The sequence below is a fragment of the Bos javanicus genome, chromosome 16, assembly GCF_032452875.1.
Source record: "Bos javanicus breed banteng chromosome 16, ARS-OSU_banteng_1.0, whole genome shotgun sequence".
In the NCBI taxonomy this organism is placed as follows: Eukaryota; Metazoa; Chordata; class Mammalia; order Artiodactyla; family Bovidae; genus Bos; species Bos javanicus.
In genome coordinates, this window is record NC_083883.1 from 47509393 (window position 1) to 47527842 (window position 18450).

Consider the following 18450-nt stretch of genomic DNA (forward strand, 5'->3'; position numbering starts at 1 on the left):
TCTAGTCTTTACGTTATTGCCTGTGGGATGCAGTGCTGGGCGCGTCTGTCTGTGCCCTGAAGAGTCAACCCTGTTACCCTGCAAAGACATAACCAGGTTTTTTAAAAGTGGTGGGTGTTGTCCTTTTTCTTCCCTGTGAGTGGATTGTTTTTCCAAGACTGCAGTAGCAGCCACGTCCAGAGAAATGGACAAGCAGGACAGACAGGCACCAGGCATGTGGCCCTGGCTCTGAGGGAGCCTCCGGAGGCCCTGATAGTAGCATCCTTGTCCTCTGCAGGTTCGGTTGATGCAGGAATCTGTCCGAAGAATAATTGAGGCCGAAGAGTCCAGAATGGGTGAGCAGGCCTGGCCTCTCTGAGGACAGGGTGGGTGCTGGGTTTCCACAGGAGCACATGGCTCCTGCAGCCAGGCTGCACGGGGGTTGCCTGCCAAGGCTGCCCTGCCCTGACCAGCCCTGTCCTCAGGGCTCATCATTGTCAACGCCTGGTATGGAAAATTTGTCAATGACAAGAGCAAGAAGAGCGAGAAGGTGAAGGTGATCGATGTGACTGTGCCCCTGCAGTGTCTGGTGAAGGACTCCAAGCTCATCCTCACCGAGGCCTCCAAGGTGGGCGCTCGAGGTAGATGGGAGGGGCTTCTGGGGAAGAGGGACCCTCTAAGGGGCCATGTCACTGCAGCGGAACCCGTCATGCTGCCGCATTCCCTGTGCGGGATGCAGCCCAGGACCCAGGTTACAGCCACACTGGAGCGGTTGACGTCATCCATCCAGCCAGCCACTCATCTGTCCATCCATTGCCAACTGTTTTTTGAGCCCCTACTGTGTGCCAGTTACAGCAGCAAACAAAATATACCTCCTGCCTTTGGGCGCTCACACTCTGTGCCTTGCCTGGTTCCAGAAGGGGGGTCCGCCTGTAGTACACCAGAGGCTCAGGGGGAGTGGGGTGTGTGCCAGAGGTGAGTTAAAGCACAGAGGAGCTCAGGCAGAGTGCCCTGGTCCCTGAGTGGGTTCCTGGTCTTGCGTCCTCTGCAGGGCTTCCTTGAAGATGGAGGGTGTTTTAGTGTGGCAGTGGGGCAAGTCTAGGACTAAGTAGGCAGCTTGTTAAAATCCTCTTTCCTGTACTCAGGCTCCCAGGATTGCATCCTTCGTGGGCAGTGTCCACGCTGCCCCTCCGGGCAGGTACTGACTACAGCGCCACTGGGCTTCAAACGCCTGTCTCCAGTGAGAATCTGTCTGTTGCAGGCTGGGCTGCCCGGCTTCTACGACCCGTGTGTGGGTGAAGAGAAGAACCTGAAAGTGCTTTACCAGTTCCGCGGGGTCCTTCATCAGGTCATGGCGCTCGACAGCGAGGCACTCAGGATACCAAAGCAGTGTGAGTAGCTGCCCCTGGCTGTCACCTGTCCTTGCCCAGAGACAGGCCCAGGGACCTCAGTGGGGGGGGCAACAAAAGCCTTCCTTCTATCCTTGGCCGGGGAGCCATAGGCTTGGGCATCGTGACCTACACAGACCTGGGAAATGATGCCCTGAGGGAGGGGTCAGCCCTTTCCCAGGTGGTAGTGAGCTCTTGGAAACTGCAGCCGGGGTGACTAGGTATGAGGCAGACCCAGTGGCTCTTCTGTGTTCAAGAACACAGTGATTTTTGGCAGCTCATCCTCTGCCCAGCTTCAGGCCAGGCAGCCTCTGGCCAGGGCCTGGTTGATCCCCGCTACGTAGAAAGAGTGCGTGGAAACAGTTGCCTTTAGATGCGCTGATTTTGTCTTTTCTTTTACAGCTCACAGAATTGATACTGATGGATAAACTACTTGAGAAGCCAAATTCAAAAGGGGCTGCAAAAGAATTTCCCCAGGAGTCAACAAATTTTGGAAAGAAGCAGGGAAAAAAACCCAGAATCAGATGTTTATTTTGTATTTGCATAGAAAGTGGTACTGGCTCAATTATGTGAAGGGACACACAGATGCCCCGAGGCAACCCCACCAGGACCGGAACCGCAGCTGGGCCCGAGTCTGTTCCCAAGGATCATGTCCCCGCAGGGAAGGCCCGGCCCCCGGGGCCTCAGGGTCCCTCGCCGGCTGAGCCACCCAGTAGCTCTGTCTGCCGTGAGGTATTTATGAACACCTCGCCCTCATGCCCGTGACCGTGAGCTACCTTTCCTAAAATCCACACTGAACACAGAAAACAAAACGGAAGGAGGGAAGCCGTTCCCAGGAGCAGAGTCTCTGGATCAAGGGAACGCCTGTTGAGTCACCTTCCTGCTGAAATGTGACTGCGTGAATCTGGACAGGATGGTGTGGGTTTATAAATCTGCTTTTTACCTGAGAACGAGTGGCTTTGGGAATTAAGTCTCCTCCGTCCCCTCCCAGAACTTCTCAAGTCATTCCACTGGCACCTGGCTTGGGACAGAGGATGTCACTCCGGTTCCAGGAGCCACCTGTATCCTCATGAGAAGCAGCGTTGCCTCTGCCCTCCCCCACACAGCTCAGTCCATGCGGCCCGGAGAGGTCAGAGTGGGAGCCAAGAGGCTCAAGGGGTTCCAGGGGCCCCCTCCCTGCTCGCTGCCAGCAGGTGGCACTGCTGCTCCCACACCGGCTCAGTCAGTCTCCTCTGGGCTGCCCGTACCCATTTGGGTGTCTGCTCCCAGGAACACCTTCCTTCACACGCCTCTTTTGAGGATGCAGAGTATTTCACGACCAGGCCCCTCCTAACCAGCCTGGCTGGTGAACAGTCACTGGAGGAGCAGACGCCTGGCTGGTTGGGGTTCAGGCAGCCTCTGTGCGGCTCCTGTTCAATCAGGCCTTGCCCCTGATGTCGGTACCGGAGAAGTCACTCACAACCCCCTTCCTCCAGTGTTTAAAGGTAGTTCAGGTTGTCCATTTCTGTAATATTTATCTCCACTTAAAAGTTCCCTGCAAGAGCAGCTGCTCTGAATGTAAATCGTGCAATAAGTGTCGAGTTAGTGGAGTCCGACCTTGGCCACAGCCTGTGCCCCTCCTGGCAGGCCATCCCTCCTGTTGTTGAACAGGGACTGAACAGAGGACACGCTCTTACCACAATAAACCTTTCCTGAAAGCCGGGGGCAGTGTCTGTATGCGTCTGTGTGTTCATTTTAGGAGCCACCAGGTAGAGGGACTTGCCTCCTCCTCACAGGCCTTGCCCCACCCTCTGTTCTCAGGGTTCAAACTGTGAGACCTGACTTGAGGCTGGGGTATTTTCTCTGCCAGACATCTGCCTGAGAATTTTAAGAGTCCAGAGTTGAAATCACAGGCTAGGTGGTTTTTGTTTTGTTTCGTTTTGTTTTTAATTAAAGGCAACTTTTTTGGGAAGTCAAATATGGTCACGCCCTGCTGGTCCTTCAGCAGGAAAACAGGAAGTCAGTCTCCTCAGCTGTGACCATGCTCAGGAGAACTCAAACCAGTGCTCACTCTTAAATAAAGGAGGCAGCACACGGGGTAGGAAGACACTTTATTACGTTGCTCGCTCACACCGGCCGCGCAGAGGTACTCCTGGGACAGAGCCAGCCGTCCAGGTGATGGAGGGGACGCCTCGCTGCCTTAGGGTCAGCTAGCGCCCCACATCCCCCACCCCAGCCGGGGCCTACCTACCCCTCAGGGACATGGTCGGCCACACTGGCCCAGGGTGGTTCCAAGGACGCTCACCCAGCTTGTGCTAGAGAGGCAGCTGGGCTGTCACCTTCTGAAGGGAGAGCCAAGGTGTCCTGTTCAGGGCCCCAGCCTCCTCCCCGCCGGGGCCACCACACTCCCACTTGAGGCGGTGCTGGCCTGAGGGTCAAAGTGGGACCAAAAGGTCCACAGCCAGAGAGTCTGGAGACCACGGCCCCTCCTCTCAGAGGCTCAAACAGCCCAGTAGGCAGCTCAGCTCTGCTGCCCCAGCCGAGGCCTGGCCTGGAGTCCCGGCCGCCCTGCGAGGCGGGCACGCAGCCGGCTGCACATCCTCCGCATCACCAGCCTCTGGGCCTTCAGGCGCCTGCGGAGCTTTTCGTTCTCCTTCAGAGTCAGGAAGAGTTTTTTTTTCAGGGTGTCTAAGTCCAAAAGGGCATAGCTGTGATCGGACGGCTGTGTGGGGAGGCGCCTCTTCAGCTCTGGGGGGCTAGCTGGCTGACCAGGGACCCCAGAAGCTTCTGGTGTGTGTGGCGGGACCTGAGGACAGAGGTCAGTGAGGGACCAGAGCAGCAGCCAGGGACCTGAGGCCAAGGGGGCTCCCCTGACACCCAGAACTGCTGGGCCGCAGCTGTTGCGGGTAAAGTCTGAGGTCCAGGCTGGTGCTCTGGTTCGAGCACCAGTTTTCTTCATTCTGTTTGAAGCAAATCCCCTCAGACTGAGACCAGTCCTGTGCTGCCTTCACGCCAAGCCCGGCCTCACCTGTGGTCCTGGGCCTCCAACCTCAGGGGGCAGCTGCAGCACTTCAACTGTCGTATCCATCTTCCTCCCCAGGCCACACTCCCCGGAGCCTGTCTCAGGGAGGACCTGTAAAGACAGGGCGGAGCCAGCCGTTCGTGGGTCCTCCCCAGCTGCTACTTATCCTGCCAGGAGTCCCTTCACACCACATGGGGGCTGCCAGGGCACCAGCAGGACAGCTAGCCTCCTCCACAGCCTGGGGCCAAACCTTTAGAGATGAGCAGGAGCCAGACTTGCGACTGGCTGCCACTGCTTGATACTGAACAGGGAGGAGGAGGCATGGACAGCTTCAGCTTCTCCTTCTCTAGGAAAATGGAATCCAAACCCCGACTTGTAAGGAAAGCATGATGAGCTCCAGTGGGCTGGCCTGGCGGGAAGGCGCAGGAGCTCAGTTGGAACACTTGTGACCAGCAGGGCAAACTCACCTTTCTCTCCCCAGAGGTGGCGTCTCCACTCCGGCCGGTAGGGTCCGTGTTCTCCCTCACCAGCTGCAAGAGATGCAGAGCTGCTGTGGACAGGCCCCGGGGTGGGCACAGGAGATCTGCACCAGAGGGTCCATCAGGCCTCACCTGTCTCTGTCCCCATGCTCAGCCCAGCCCAGCTCTCCTCTCACCATCCACCAGTGCCCCTCCTCCACAGTCCCCAAACCTTGGGTCAGAGACCCACTGAAGCCAGGGACCTGGCATTCTTCAAGGGAAAACACCCAACTCAAAGCCTGCAGTCCCCAGGCCTCCAAAGAACGGAGCAGAAACCATGGGGACCACAATTTCAACTCCCCGCACCCCCACTCTGCCCCCAGGCACCAAAAGCACTAGAGGCAGGACCACAAACGTCTCCTTAGGGTTAGCCTGTCATCACTGGCAGTGGAGCAGTTTCCTACAAATGCCATGGAAGTCATCACCCTGACTGAACAGGTTCCTGATCCACGATGGGAGTTTCAGATCAGCAAACTGTAATTTCCAGAGTCCCCGGTACCACATCCCCGCAGTCCACAATACTGTGCTGTGCACTTTATGTGTGTTAAAACAGCAGATCTCAGGGTAAGTGTTCTTACCATGATAAAATAAGTATATATATATATATAAAACAAAAGGCCTTCTACGTTTAAAAGAAAGAAGAGCTCCCCCATTAAGCGTCTACTTTGTGCCAAGCAATGTTCCTGGACATGGGAATAAAAGCCATGGAGCAAAGCCCAGCCCTCAGGGACCCCCCTAGCCCCTAGACCACCTCCTTTTCAACCCAACAGGTCTCCAGAGTTGGCCTGTTCCATCTTCTCATCATGACACCCACTTTTGGCTCAGGCCACTGTGACCATCCTTACCTGCGATGCCACAGAGGCCTCTGAACCAGCCTCCAGAGGGACCTTCGGAAGTCACGTCCCTCCCCACCAGCCTCCCCCCAGAAACCCACCTCCTGTCCAGGACTTCCCTGGCGGTCCAGGGGTTAGGACTCTGCACTTCCACTGCAGGGGACAAGGGTTCAATCCCTGGTTGGGAAACTCAGATCCCTGTATGTCAAGCCCTCCGCCCCTTTGAAGAAAACCACCGCCTGTCCAAGGCTGTCACCACCTGACCCTGCGCCCTCCACAGGGCCTGAGCTGCTGCTGCTCCTGAGCATGCTCAGATCCTGCCCCCACCCAGCCTCGCTCCGCTGTCCCTGTCCCCCTCCAGCACTCCACCACCATCGTCCTCCTGTGCCCTGGACAGGAAAGTCCTCACCTCCCTCGAGCCCAAGTGAGGCCCCACAAAGTGAAGTGCAGAAAGAAGCAAGCTCGTGGCCCCCTCCCCATCAGCTGCTTCCGTAGCACCCATCATGAAGTGACTTGTTTTTAAGGCAGCTTTGAACTGCAGATTTCCTAAAGCTCAGGGCCAGGTGGGGACCCTGGGCTTTGGACCTAGGGGCCTGTCAGTTTTCAGCCTCTGCTGTCCCCACAAATGACACCGTTGCCCACCCCACTGCCAGGTGGGGGACCCCCACGGCCGTGCACCTGTGGGGGGCCCTGGAAGGCGAACACTGTGGGCACTGCGTTGTGCTTCAGGTTCTTGCGGTTCCCAAAGGCACTGAAGCACTCGGGCCGGAAGTGCTCGGAGCAGATGACCGTGTGCTGCTTGGGCTCGAAGTCGCCCCGGCCGATGTTCAGCACCCATTCCTTCAGCAGCTCCGGGCGGCTGAACGGGAACCTGGGGGCACAGCAAGGAGGCACGAGGGACTTGCGGGGCTAAACACACACCTTCAGGGTCCCAGGGACCTTCTGCATCCCTGCCCTGCATTTTACTGGACAGCCTGGAAAACTCAATAGCCTTGTCCTGTTAAACCACATCCTTCCATGTTGGGAAGCTTCCATCGTGGCTGCTGACAGCATCCTTAGTAGGATATCTGAGACCATGAACATGGCCAGAGCCTCAGTGAGGTGCTCCCAGAGCCACATCTGCCAGGCAGGCCTCCATTCCTGCTCCTGTGTGGGGAAGCAGGAGGGGAAGTGAGCCCACCCTCTTGGAACCTACATTCTAGAGCAAGGAGACAGCCAGTACACTAGACAGTCACGGACCATGCAAGAATAGAATAGGAAGTGGTTGGGGAAGGCCACCTAGGAGGTGACACTGGAGCAGAGGCTGCAGAAAGTGGGACACAGAACAGCAACACGGGAACAGAAGGAAGAGCAAGTCCAAAGGCCCGAGGGTGTGAGGAGCCAACGAGGCAGGTCTGGCTGACACAGAGCAAGAAGAGGATGCAGGCCACTGTCAGAAGGGGGTTCCTGGAGGCTCAGGCAGAGGTGGAGCTGGAGAAGGTGGTGAGTGGCAGATCTGGGGTGCATCATGAAAGCCAGGCAGAGAAGTTTGCCTGTGGGCTAAGAAGCAGAGGAAGGACTTTCAAGTGCTGAGATTATGGGGGAGGGGCAGCTTGGGGGGGATCAGCAGTTTGGTTTTATTAATATACATGAGATGTTAAATTTCAGGTGCCTTTTAGATGTCCACGTGCTGAAGCTGAGTGGCAGGGGGACAAGAGTTGTCTGGAGTTGTCACCATGCGGGTATCCCCATGTAAAAGTTGGCAGAGCCATAAGCCTGGGTGAGATGGCTGCCCTGGGGAGCCAGCGTGGACAGCGATGGGACAGCGGCACGGCCGGCACCCTTAAGTGCTCCAATATCTGTCTGGAGTTGGAAATAAGCAGAATCTACCCAAGAAGACTGAGAAGGGACACTGTGACAAAGGAAGAGAACAAGAGGTGTCCCAGAAGCCAGGTGGTAGATGGCCTCAAGGGGTCAGCAGTCTGTTGTGTCATAGGCTGCAGAGAAGGGCCAATGGGACTTGACCGAGCAAATTTTGGGAGTGGTGGAGTACAGGCGCTGGAAGACAAGACCCAGCAAAGACGCCCCAAGTCTCGTACCCGTGATGGCCAAAACACAGAGGGGCCCAAATGCCCTTCAATTGTAGAACAAGTTGGTTGGAGTAAATATACTCCTGGATCACTACACAGCAATGAAAAGGATGAACTGCTGCGGCTGCTTCAGGCCACATGAAGGACTCACAGGCACAGTGATGAGCAAAGGACAGGAAAAAGGACAGCGTGTGGCTCCATTCAGTGAGGCTCCAAACAGGCCAAGGCAGTCCCCTCTGACAGAGGCCTTACCCTTGGGGACTGAGTGAGGGGCTGGAAGGGGGTGCGTTTCCGGGTCTCCTGGGGGCTTCTATGTTCTAAACTCTTGGCAGTCACACCGGGTGTTCACTTGGTTAAATTGTGTGCTTATAAATTGTGCACTTTTCCGTAGGCATGTTACATATCAATAGACATACTCACGTTAAAAAAGAAAACGCTTAGAGGAGACGAAGTGTAGATGAACAGAGCGCAGCCCTTTGGAGTCACACTCTGAGCAGGATGGAGGAAGGCGCTGTGGCTGGGACCAGCAATAAAGTGTGCAACACTCTACCCATCGATGCGCAAGCGGCCGTGCACTCGGCCGGGTCCCACACCTGAGAGGCGCGGGGCGCGCAGGGACAGACTCCAGAAGTCCTACCATCCTCCTGCGGCTCCAGCAAAGGTCGCGCGTCCCGGCCCCGCGCCCCACCCGCCTGAACGTTCTCATTCCTCCACCACCGGAGAGGTGAGCAGAGCGCGCAGCGCACCACACACCTAAGGGAGGTTAGCAACGCATCTTGCAGCAAATACTGCACACTTAACTACGTCCCAGGCTGCACAGTCCCTGGGCCGCGGAGGGGACGCATGCCAAGTCACCGCAAGGGCGCAGCGCTGAGCGCGCACCAGGCCCGCCACCGCCTCCCCCGACCCAAGAAAGGCTGTGCGCCCGCGGGCGTTACTCAGCCTCTCCGACCGTCTCCCTGCACGCCCAGGCGGCCGAGGTGGTGCCGGGCTTCTTGGACCAGGACCTCGCCACTCCCCGGGGGGCCGCCGCCCCTCCGCAAAGGGCTCGGCCGCACGTCCTCTGGCCTCCCGGCGGTCGGGCAGCGGCCCGAGTGTCCCCAAGCCTGTCGCGCCAGGCCTGGCGCTTCCGCGGGGGCCGCGGTCATCGGCCTGGGCGAAGCGGGCCCCCGCGCACCCCGGTGCCCCCGCCCCTCACCGGTGGAAGGTGAGCTGCTTCCTGCGATTGCTGTAGCGGTTGCAGCACTGCCGGGCCGCGCACGACTTCGGCATCTCCAGACGCCAGGCCCGGCTGCCCCAAACAAAGATGGCGGCGGCGGGGCCTGCGGGGCGCGGCAGCGACTCCGGGAGGGGCGGGGTCACGGGACGGGACGGGGCTGACCGGTGGAGGCGGGGCGAGCGATTGGGGCGGGGCCTGCCGGCGACAGGCCCTCGAGAGAGGGGCGGGGCTTGCAGGGAGGCTGGTGAGTAAAGGCGGGTCGGGTTATGTTCCTTAGCCAGCATCTCGTGCACAGTGCCCGCGACCCCGTCAAGGGGTGCTTCAACGCCCGGCTCAGACCGGACATCCCCGATGCAGGTTTTACCCTAGTTATGCTGAAGCGTCACCCTCACCTCCTTGCTCTGAGCCTCCAAAATTCACACACACACAACCCAGCTCTGGACAACTGGAAACCAAAGGCAGGCTCACCGGCCACCGAGGCCAGTATTTTCAAGATTTCAGTAGGTGTTGATTCATAGATTTCGGCTGCTCCAACGTCACGTTAGAAAGTACTAGTTGACCATTAGCTGGTCCCAGATTGGCTAGGCAGACACAGCTGACTGACAGAACAGGCTCAGCCCCTTGGGACCCCCAAGTGGAAGGGCAGAATGAGTACGGGGCAGATTCTAATCCCACCTGCATAAGCTTAGAGATGGCTGCAGCTTTTACAATGCAGGTTAACCACTCACTGGGATTTAAGCTAATGTACAATGTGAAGAAATTGTGAAAGCTATTCACGTCTCTTCATGCTGTGGTTTGTTTCTGGAGAATTTACTAGAAAAGTGTATTAAGGGATGTGAGAATGTTTCATCCTGCTAAACCAAACTCACTCTAAACTTCCCAAGTCTTCATGTAACCATGATTTTGGGAGTTGGTGATGAGGGTCAGTCCTTCAGCACAGAACACAAACACCTAGACATGAACCTCAAAGTAGCAATATATTTATTTACAAAATATACAGTTTCACAGAAACAGCTTCGCTTTATACACATAAACTTTATAATTACACAGAACAATGTAAACGATGTTAAGTGTCTGGCCTGGCCAAAGCCGACGGAAGGGACTTGCTTTGGGGATGACAACTTTCCCTCCCTTCTCCATCAGCCACCAACCAGGAACCCAGAGATGGGCCATACCTAATTTGCATAAAGCTGATTGCAGCTGCCCAGCTCAATCTAACAGAAAAACCGTGGTGTCCTGACTTCTTAAGACACCACCCACAGGGATAACTCTGTTAAAAGAACAAAAGCAAATGAAGGAAACAGAAATCGAGATGAGTATCAAATGCCTTCCAGAGGCGTCACCAGGAACTGAGTCTTCTAAGAGCAATATGGTAATTGCCAAGACTGGCAGCTCCACCCTAAAATCACACCTATTCTTAAACACACTTGTAAAACTGTGGAGGTTTTTTTTTTTTTTTTAAGAGAGAAACACTTGGAAACTTTGGCTACTGTCATGGTGAAGACAAAGGACAGGCAATGTCACGGTGCAGATCTTTGGCAAATTTCTCTCCAACTTTTCCTGGACTTTTGCCCTAGTCAGAGCCAGACGGTTGTCTGGGGAGAAGGTTGTTTCTAAGCCAGCTCCTTACTATTTTTCTCTAGAGTAGAACATCTCCCTTGGGGCTCTTCACAATAAAATGGATTTCAAAAACTATTTCTCTCTCTTTTTGTGTTAACAGAAACAACAGAATTAAAAATAAAACAAAAAAGGCAGTTGGCTGGTCAAGCATGAAAGATACTAGGACAAAATATAGGCTCCGATCAGCCCATTACACTTCAACCCCCCGGTGCTTCAGTGAGAGAATGTGGACACAAGTCCGCCTGATGGCCCTACACATGGGGACCACGTAGAGAAGTCTCCCCGTGGGAAGACTGAGGCTCCACCTTGATGTCAATAAATATGCCTGACTTGGGCACTCTTCCCTCTTCATGCTTCGTGAGAAATAATGTTTATGAAGACACACTCATCAATGTACAAAAAAAAAATTTTTGAGAATGAGTATTTAAACTGCTAGAGTAACATCAGTTTCGAGGAACACTGACGTCCTCCCTCTCCCTCAAGCCTGAGAGCCATCAGTGTCCCGCCACATGGCCCTCCGGTGGAGGCCCGCCGGGCTTCAAACTCCCTGGCCTCTCCCGAGCTGGCCTGCACAGGGGTCGCCTCGGTCCAGGGCCCTTTTAGATCTAAGGAACTTTGCAAAGTTCAGTGGTACCTTCCTGGAGGCCAGCGTTACCATCTCACTCACCCACCAACTCAAACCAAAAAAATGCTTCAAAAGTCCTAACCTTGCCCCGTGGAACCAGCAGGCCAGCCTGTATGAGGGGCATACTATACCCATGAGGGAGGCCTTCCTCCCATTTTCCCTCCCCCCGCCCACTATGTGGAGAAAATCCTCCCCCAGAGACTGCCTAACCTTTAATGTCGCTGCTAGAACAAAGTGAGCCGGGAGAGACAAGGAGAGGATCCAGGCGCCCCCTCACTTGAAAACAGCTTGCTGGGCACCCCCAGGACCTCCAAAGCCAACTGGAGAGGAAGGGAACCCAGGCAGAAGTCTGCCAATACTTTTGGCTATTTCGTGCAAAGAGACAGGTTTTTTTACATCGTGCAAAACAGGAAACTGAGTTATGAACATGGGCCACCATGACCCCACCCCCGAACCAACCCCCTTTCCACAGAGAAGCAGCTGCATAGTGTCCCCTTTGACGAACTGAAGGAAACCTGGGGCTCACTTGCCAGCTCACCACCCCTGGGTGAGGCCAGGGACTCCAGCCCCAGGAGAACAGGCATCCCCTAAGGCAGGGGAGAGGGGGACCACTAAGGGAGGAGCGGCTTTGATGGTTGCTATACAGACACTTATGGTAAAAGACGGACTGGAGAAGTTCACACGTATGGCGGTTCATAAACAGGCCGGGGAAACATCATCTCCTCGCGCCAACACAGCGGAAGCAGGAGTAACAGACAGCACTTGTTCCGATTGGCGGGGGTTTGTCAACAATGAGAGCAAAAATGCACAACGACCACACACCCTCATGTTCGGCTGGACCAAACCCGCTGCGCTTGGGTGTGCAGTCCACCTCCACTGCAGAGACCATGGCTCCAGCAGCAGCTCTGGCCAACAAGGATTTTATTCAGTCACTGGCTATGTACAGTTTATACCTTGGACAGCTGGTCCTTTCATGTAGGCACCTGAACGGCAGGGGTCTGCCCGCGCTGGAGCTAAGAGTCCTGTGCTCAACTAAGACCAGGGCCAGCAGGCCCACAGTCCCTTTCGACTCCTCGCCCTCCAGCAGTCAGTCCAGAAACAGCTTCCGGGAGCCCATTCGGGACCGGTTGGAACGGCGGATGTCAAACTTGGAGTCCCGGCACTTTTGGCAGACAAACACTTCCGGAACGTTGGACTTCCGGATCTTTGCACAGGACAGGTGAATCCAAGTGTGGCACTCGTTGCACTCTATCATGGGGCGGCCAGCAAACGGCTTCATGCAGAAGCATGTGACCAGGTCCCAGGAGTCGTCATCTGAAAGCAAAGAACCATGTAAGAATGGAAAAATCTCTCACAACACCCCCAATCAGAACCCCTCCCATCAGGAAAGCCACTCTCCAAAGGGACAGGGCAGCTGAGCTGCAGTGAAACCAATTTCAAGTTTCAGGGTGATACTTCCCGCTCTGAAAATGCACGCGTGCACAAAAAGCACTGAAATGTGTGGTACGAGGAATCCCCACAAGGTGGTTACTCATAAGCTATGTTATTTTCACATTTTGAGGCCTGCTCTGGAATGTTCGCTGTCTTCAGCTGTGATCATCGCTTCCTAAACATCTCGGCATCCGCCTTCTCACACCCTTTCCCCTGAAGGTGGTGGGTTATGCTCCCCTGTCCCCTTCCAAGGAAGGAACCACCGCCCTGAGACCCCGCACCTCATGGCAGGCACATGGGATCTCAGCTCCTCGACCAGGGATCGAACCCACAACCCCTGCAGTGGAAGGGGAAGGTTAGGGCCCTGAAACCCTGCTCTTAGCATCCCACCTCTGGGCCACTCACCGGAATCCACCATGATGTCTTCGTCGTTGCCCGTGCTGTCTTCGTCCCGGAACACCACCTGCTTGCCCTGCCGGACGATAGTCCGTTTGCCTTCAGTTTTTATTTCTTTGACCTGATCCGGTGACACCGTGGTGCAAGACCCACTGGAAGGAGTATCAGAGTCCCAGCCCGAACAGGGGTCTCCAGCGGCCTGGGGGATATCCTGCAGAGTGGGGCTCGTGGGGGTCTCTGCATATGGGTCGGTGGCTTCCAGCTGCAGCAAGCCCCCCACGTAGCCCTCCTTCCCAGGCACATCACTGTCCCTTCGCTTCCTCTTCTTCTTCTTCTTCAGCTTGTCGGTCTTCTTTCTGTCTAGCAGGAAGTTACTAGGCTTGGCTCGCTGCAGGAGGGTGGGCTGCAGGTGGCCAAAGCAGCGGTCAGAGACCGGCAAGGGCACGGTGGACGAGATGTCGGCAAAACTGGCATCCCAACCGTCACTGTCGATGGTACCAGCGGTGCTGTTGGCAGGGCTGGGACTGCTCCTCAGAGGGACTTCCTGAAAGGACAGAGAAAACACGGCGGCTTCTGGTTATTTCAACTAGCCTCCAACACCAAGAGCTGGCCCTGAGCAGAGCTTCCCCAGGACCCCGCCCTCCCCACTCCCTACCAGGTCAGGTCTGCAGATGTGGGAAACAAAGAACCCAGAGCTCCTCAGCTCTCACCAGTGCTCTTCTTTAGGAACACCATCACTAGGATTTAGTGTGTCCTTCCAACTACAACATGAACCCACAAGGGGGACCTCCAGCCCTGGGTGAACCCTCACCAAGAACTTAGTTGATACTCAATCCACTTCTGTGACAGGAGTGCCAAAGACACACCACCCTCAAGCTCTAATCTTTCCTGATTTTACAATCTCCCCCACAACTGTCCTCCCAAAGGATGTACATTTTAATTAAGTGCATGTAAATTAATGGTGAGAATGTTCTGACACTTTTCTTTAAAAACTTGGAGGCATCTCAAAATACTGCAAAATCCAAGTATGTAATTACTGCCCCAAAGCAGTGAGTTCCTCTCTGATTCCTTCAGGTCAATCAAGCAAACTGCTACTGTTTGTTGATGTGCAAACAGTAGCAGCATTCATGTAGGCGTTATCCACCTAGCTGGCAGTGGAAACAATAACCCAGTGCTGGGATCTGGCCTCCTAAAAATACTGGATTCCTTTCTCTTGAGTCTTGCACAGTATGAACCAGGCCCCTGAAGTTTGAGCACCCTGGCAGCGCTGGTCCACCTGCCCATTTCTCAGCAAGGAAAAAATGCCTTAATTTACATGGGATTCTGGCCACGAGTCCCTGAAGATTCTGTAATGACACCAACCAGGAGGCCACCCACCAGGTAGGGCAGGGTGGACTGGGCCTGACCCTTTGATCTGCTTGAACCCCAGGCTCCACCACCAATGAGCCTGTACGCAGAGTAAGGAGTTCCCTCTCTGTGTCATCTCCAGTGTCCTCATCTTCAAAATGGAAGAGAAAAAATAAATACAAAAAACAAATAGGGAATCCCCAGGAAGTCCAATGATTAGAATTCAGCACTTTCACTGCTGGCCCTGGGTTGGATTCCTGGTCGTGGAACTAAGATCCTACAAGGCATGTTGCACAGCCAAAATAAATAAACTACTAATGAAAAGGATATAAGTAAAAGCTCCTACTTCATATCATTATAATGGCCAAAAATAGTGCCTAGCCACAGTAAGCTCTCAGGGATTCCCCTGTGGTTCAGTAGGTAAAGAATCTGCCTGCAATGCAGGAGACCCCAGTTTGATTCCTGGGTTGGGAAGATCCAATGGAGAAGAGGTCGGCTACCCACTCCAGTATTCTGGCCTGAAGAATTCCATGGACTGTATAGTCCATAGGATCACAAAGAGTCGGACATGACTAAGTGACAGTAACCTCTCAATAAACATTGAACATTAGGAAGATATCAGTTAGATTATCTGTAGGCAAACTTTGAAAGTTTATCGAACCATTTCTAGGCAAGTCTACATTTTCCATCCGTCTTAGGAACCACTTCCCAGGCTCGTCTAAGTCTGTAAGAAAGATTTCTGCCTGACTATTACGGCTCAAGTCCTCCCATTCAACCCCTTCCAGACCCACCACCTTGTCAAAAACTCTGGTTTTGCTGCCAGCAAGGTCTCTGAAGTGCTGAATTACCTCCTTTGGATAAGGGATGTAGCCTGCATAGGCCAAGACAAAGGTGCAGAATTTGTTGAAATCCTCCACGGTCCTGCGCCGCTTGTAACTGGGGGAGTACTCCTGTTAACAGCGAGAAAAGGGAGCATGTTTGGAAGTAGACACTTACAGGTGACATCAAAGAAACAATACTAAACAGGCTGGAGCTTTCATAGTCTGCCACTCAAAAACACACTGCTAGATTTACAAACGCTCTAGAAACAAGATAAGGTAAGTTTGGGTCAAGAATTAACAGTTTTCAGAAGGTTGAAAGAGGAGGTATGCGATGCTATGCCAAGAATACTGGGAAACTGGTTAGGAGATAAAAGACTGTACAAAAGTCTATTTATTAGCGCTCATGTGGCATTTTCTGACATTATCTATTAAGTTTCTACAGGCCTATTGAGAGCCCTAATAATTAACTTTTTTGCCACAAATTTTCCACTTTGAAGATAAACTGCTGCAGCTGAAGTATTTTAAGTGACTTTAGAAGTGAACTACTTTTCAACCTGCAGAGCTCAGACCTGGAATCCTGGACCTGAATCTCGCCTGACCCCTCCCCAGGCAGGGCTGCAGGAGGACCCCCTCCTCCTACCCAGCTCTCTCCTCCAGAGGAGACACTTCCTGCTGGTCCCTCTGGCTCCTCCAACACCCCCCAACCTAGAGAACAAACCAGAAACAATCCTGCTACTACCACTTAGGAAACCTAACTCTGTATATAATTACAGTCACTAAAGGCCGCCTGCAATGCAGGTTCAATCCCTGGGTGGGGAAGATGCCCTGGAGGAGAAGAAGGCAACCCATTCCAGTATCCTTGCCTGGAAAATCCCCTGCTCAAGAGGAGCCTGGAGGGCTACAGTCCCGCAGGCTTAAGGACTTGGACATGACTTAAGGACTGAACAACAAACCATTTGCATACTGAAGATGAAATACTAGGAATTTTGGCTTGTGTGTCCCATCCCCATTCAATTAAGAATCGCCCTCAACAAGAATTGATTCTCTGCTGAGAAAGAGGAGCTGGGAAGAAAAAGATTATTTGCTACTAAGCAAAACAACTGTGCTTTCCTTCGGTTCATTTGACTAGCGTATTTTACTTAGGTTTTTTTTAAGCACTTTATCACCCACCTCAATCCCATCCTTAGGAGTTCAGCTAACATTTCCAGAGCCGAGGGGCCCACTCCCCACTCGGATGAAAGTAGGGGGAGGAGACGACGGGGTGGGCTTCTGCCCTAGTCCAACCACCACCGCCCCCTCAGTCCAGCGCGCCCAGAAAACAGCGCGGGCGGCCTGCTACCCGCAGGTCTCCTTCCAAGGGCTCCACTTCTTTTTATTTTCTCAACTCGGTGCTAGCAAACCGCCTCTGCTTTCAGCCCTCGGCCGCCCAGACCCGGAGAGGCGCGCAGAACAGCGGCGAGGCAGAGTCCGCGCGGTACCCAGCGCTTCCAGCGCCGGGGAGACCCTGCCCCCACCCGCTGGGAGAACTGACCGCCCTCCCTCCGGCTGGGTGGGAGGGCTGCGGCCCTCAAACTCGCGGGGAGAACTTTTATTTCGGCGGGGAATGTGCTTAAGTGGGTCAGTGGCCGGGACTCAGTGGATGGCAGCGGTGCCCTCGGGCCCGGGGCGGGGGACCCGCGCCGCTCCTACCGCGCCGGCCGCCCCGGCCCCGCCAACGCCGCCCGTAAGAAAAGCAGATGGCGGTGCGGCCCCCTCCCCGCCCTCCCGCGGAAGCCGCTCCTCGCCGACAAGCGGCCCCGGAAGGTGCGGGGCCCATCCCGCGGGGGAGGGGGCGCGAGTAGCCGGGCAGGATTCGGGGTCCGGGACTCACAGGCCCCGCGAGCCCCCGAGGCGGCAGAGCGGCGGACTAGCCCGCCCGGCGCCGCCTCCCCTCCCCCACCCGCCGGCGGCCGGACCCGCACCCCAGACTCGGCGAGCTTCGGGAGAGGGAGGGGACCGCGGCGGGGGCCCCGGGGGTTGGGGGGCGGCCGGGAGAACCGAGGGCCGATCCCCGGAAGGAGGGGGAGCCGAGGCGGGGCGAGCCGAGCTCGGGGGAGGGGGCCCTGGAAGGGGAGGCGGCCCTGGAGGGAGAGGCAAACGCGCTGGGGGTGGGAGCACAGCTCAGGCCCCCGCAGGGGTGGGGACCCTGAAGGACGAGCCTCCCCCACCCTAGCCAGAGGGGGCGGGGGCCGAGCTGGAGTCAGGGGGCGGGGCGCGGGCCACCGGGCTCGGGGGGATTAGAGGAGGAGGCGGGGGGCGCGCGGAGCGGAGTCCCCTTCCGAGGGGGGCCGCGAGCCCCTCTGGGAGGGGGTGGGTGATTCCTCCGGAAAGCGGGAGCGCAGGGCGGAGGCGGCTCGGACTGAGTCCCCGGGGGCGGGGAAGGGGGAAGCCAGGCCGGCGAGGAGGGGCCGGGGGCGCAGACAGGTCCCCCGGCTACGCAAAGCCGGGGAGGGTGGGCGCGGCGACCACGGGGAAGGGGCGCCGGGAGGACGCGGACGCCCGCGGAAGGGACGCGGAGGATACGGGGGGCGGGGAAGACCGGGCGCGGGCCCGAGTGGGGGGCGGGGTTGGGCGCCTGGGGGGCGACGAGAGATAGCTGGGGGAGGGGAGAACGGCGCTCGGCCGGCGGGGGTCCGCCTTCGGGAGCACCGGATCGGCCTGAGGGTGGTCAGGGGCTGTCGGGGCGCAGCTCTCACTCACCTCCGGGTGGAAAGCGGCGGCGCAGGAGTCGGAGTCCATGTTCAGGGTGGGGGGCGGCGACCGCGGACTGCAGGGGCCGGGATGCGGACGCCGGGCCACGGGGCCGCTCGGAGCCGGGGGCTCTGGCGGCCGCGCAGGGCGAAGGCGGACCCGGGAGGGGTCGCCCCGACTGGAGATGATGGGGGGGTCGGTGTGTCGCGTCCTGGACACTATACTCTCGGGCCGGCGGCTCCACAGCCGAGCAGAGTTGTCGATGCAGGTCCTGCGACCAGCGCGACTGGAGAGGCGGGAGAGTCGCTGCGGGGGGCGGCGGCGGCGGCGGCGGCGAGCGGGAACCCGACCGGCTCCCCGACCTGACGCCCAGTTCGGCTCGTGTCTCGGGAGGGAGGGCGGGAGAGCCGCGAGGGCTGCCGGGAAATGTAGTCTGGGAGCGACGGAAAGCGGACGGCGAGGGGGCGGGCGCG

General features: G+C 56.4%; 3 protein-coding genes across 5 annotated transcripts in view; 1 reads left to right on the forward strand and 2 right to left on the reverse strand.

Moving 5' to 3' along the window:
* Positions 1-3068, forward strand: part of DNAJC11 (DnaJ heat shock protein family (Hsp40) member C11) — a 70106-nt gene extending 67038 nt beyond the window's left edge. For 2 of the 3 annotated variants that reach the window (XM_061382891.1, XM_061382889.1), the window contains 4 exons: positions 278-335; positions 465-607; positions 1241-1370; positions 1770-3068. In XM_061382891.1, the coding sequence (XP_061238875.1) occupies positions 278-335; positions 465-607; positions 1241-1370; positions 1770-1795 (357 nt within the window). In that variant the 3' untranslated portion in view covers positions 1796-3068. The other variant, XM_061382890.1, reaches the window with a different exon arrangement.
* A 372-nt stretch (positions 3069-3440) lies between these two features.
* THAP3 (THAP domain containing 3) lies at positions 3441-9131 on the reverse strand. The gene is made up of 5 exons (XM_061382899.1): positions 8987-9131; positions 6398-6590; positions 4836-4898; positions 4375-4479; positions 3441-4152 (listed from the first exon to the last, which is right to left on the reverse strand). The coding sequence occupies exons 1-5, from the start codon at positions 9058-9060 to the stop codon at positions 3868-3870; spliced, it is 720 nt and encodes a 239-aa protein (XP_061238883.1). The 5' UTR covers positions 9061-9131; the 3' UTR covers positions 3441-3867.
* Positions 9132-9971: 840 nt separating this feature from the next.
* On the reverse strand, positions 9972-18395 carry PHF13 (PHD finger protein 13). The gene is made up of 4 exons (XM_061382898.1): positions 17987-18395; positions 15275-15376; positions 13089-13623; positions 9972-12566 (listed from the first exon to the last, which is right to left on the reverse strand). Exons 1-4 carry the CDS (start codon positions 18023-18025, stop codon positions 12340-12342), a joined length of 903 nt encoding a protein of 300 aa, XP_061238882.1. The 5' UTR covers positions 18026-18395; the 3' UTR covers positions 9972-12339.
* Positions 18396-18450: the final 55 nt, after the last annotated feature.

What these genes read in the sequence shown, in the direction of transcription:
- THAP3 (XM_061382899.1), bottom strand. Translation starts at nt 9,060, where the DNA reads ATGCCGAAGTCGTGCGCGGCCCGGCAGTGCTGCAACCGCTACAGCAAT. An exon ending in CCTTCCAGGGCCCCCCACAG is followed by an intron (nt 4,899 to 6,397) that starts GTGCACGGCCGT and finishes CATCTCTTGCAG; the next exon opens with CTGGTGAGGGAGAACACGGA. An exon ending in TTGGAGGCCCAGGACCACAG is followed by an intron (nt 4,153 to 4,374) that starts GTGAGGCCGGGC and finishes CTCTGTCCTCAG; the next exon opens with GTCCCGCCACACACACCAGA.
- PHF13 (XM_061382898.1), bottom strand. Translation starts at nt 18,025, where the DNA reads ATGGACTCCGACTCCTGCGCCGCCGCTTTCCACCCGGAG. An exon ending in CCGCCGCTTTCCACCCGGAG is followed by an intron (nt 15,377 to 17,986) that starts GTGAGTGAGAGC and finishes CGCTGTTAACAG; the next exon opens with GAGTACTCCCCCAGTTACAA. An exon ending in AGACATCATGGTGGATTCCG is followed by an intron (nt 12,567 to 13,088) that starts GTGAGTGGCCCA and finishes CTTTGCTTTCAG; the next exon opens with ATGACGACTCCTGGGACCTG.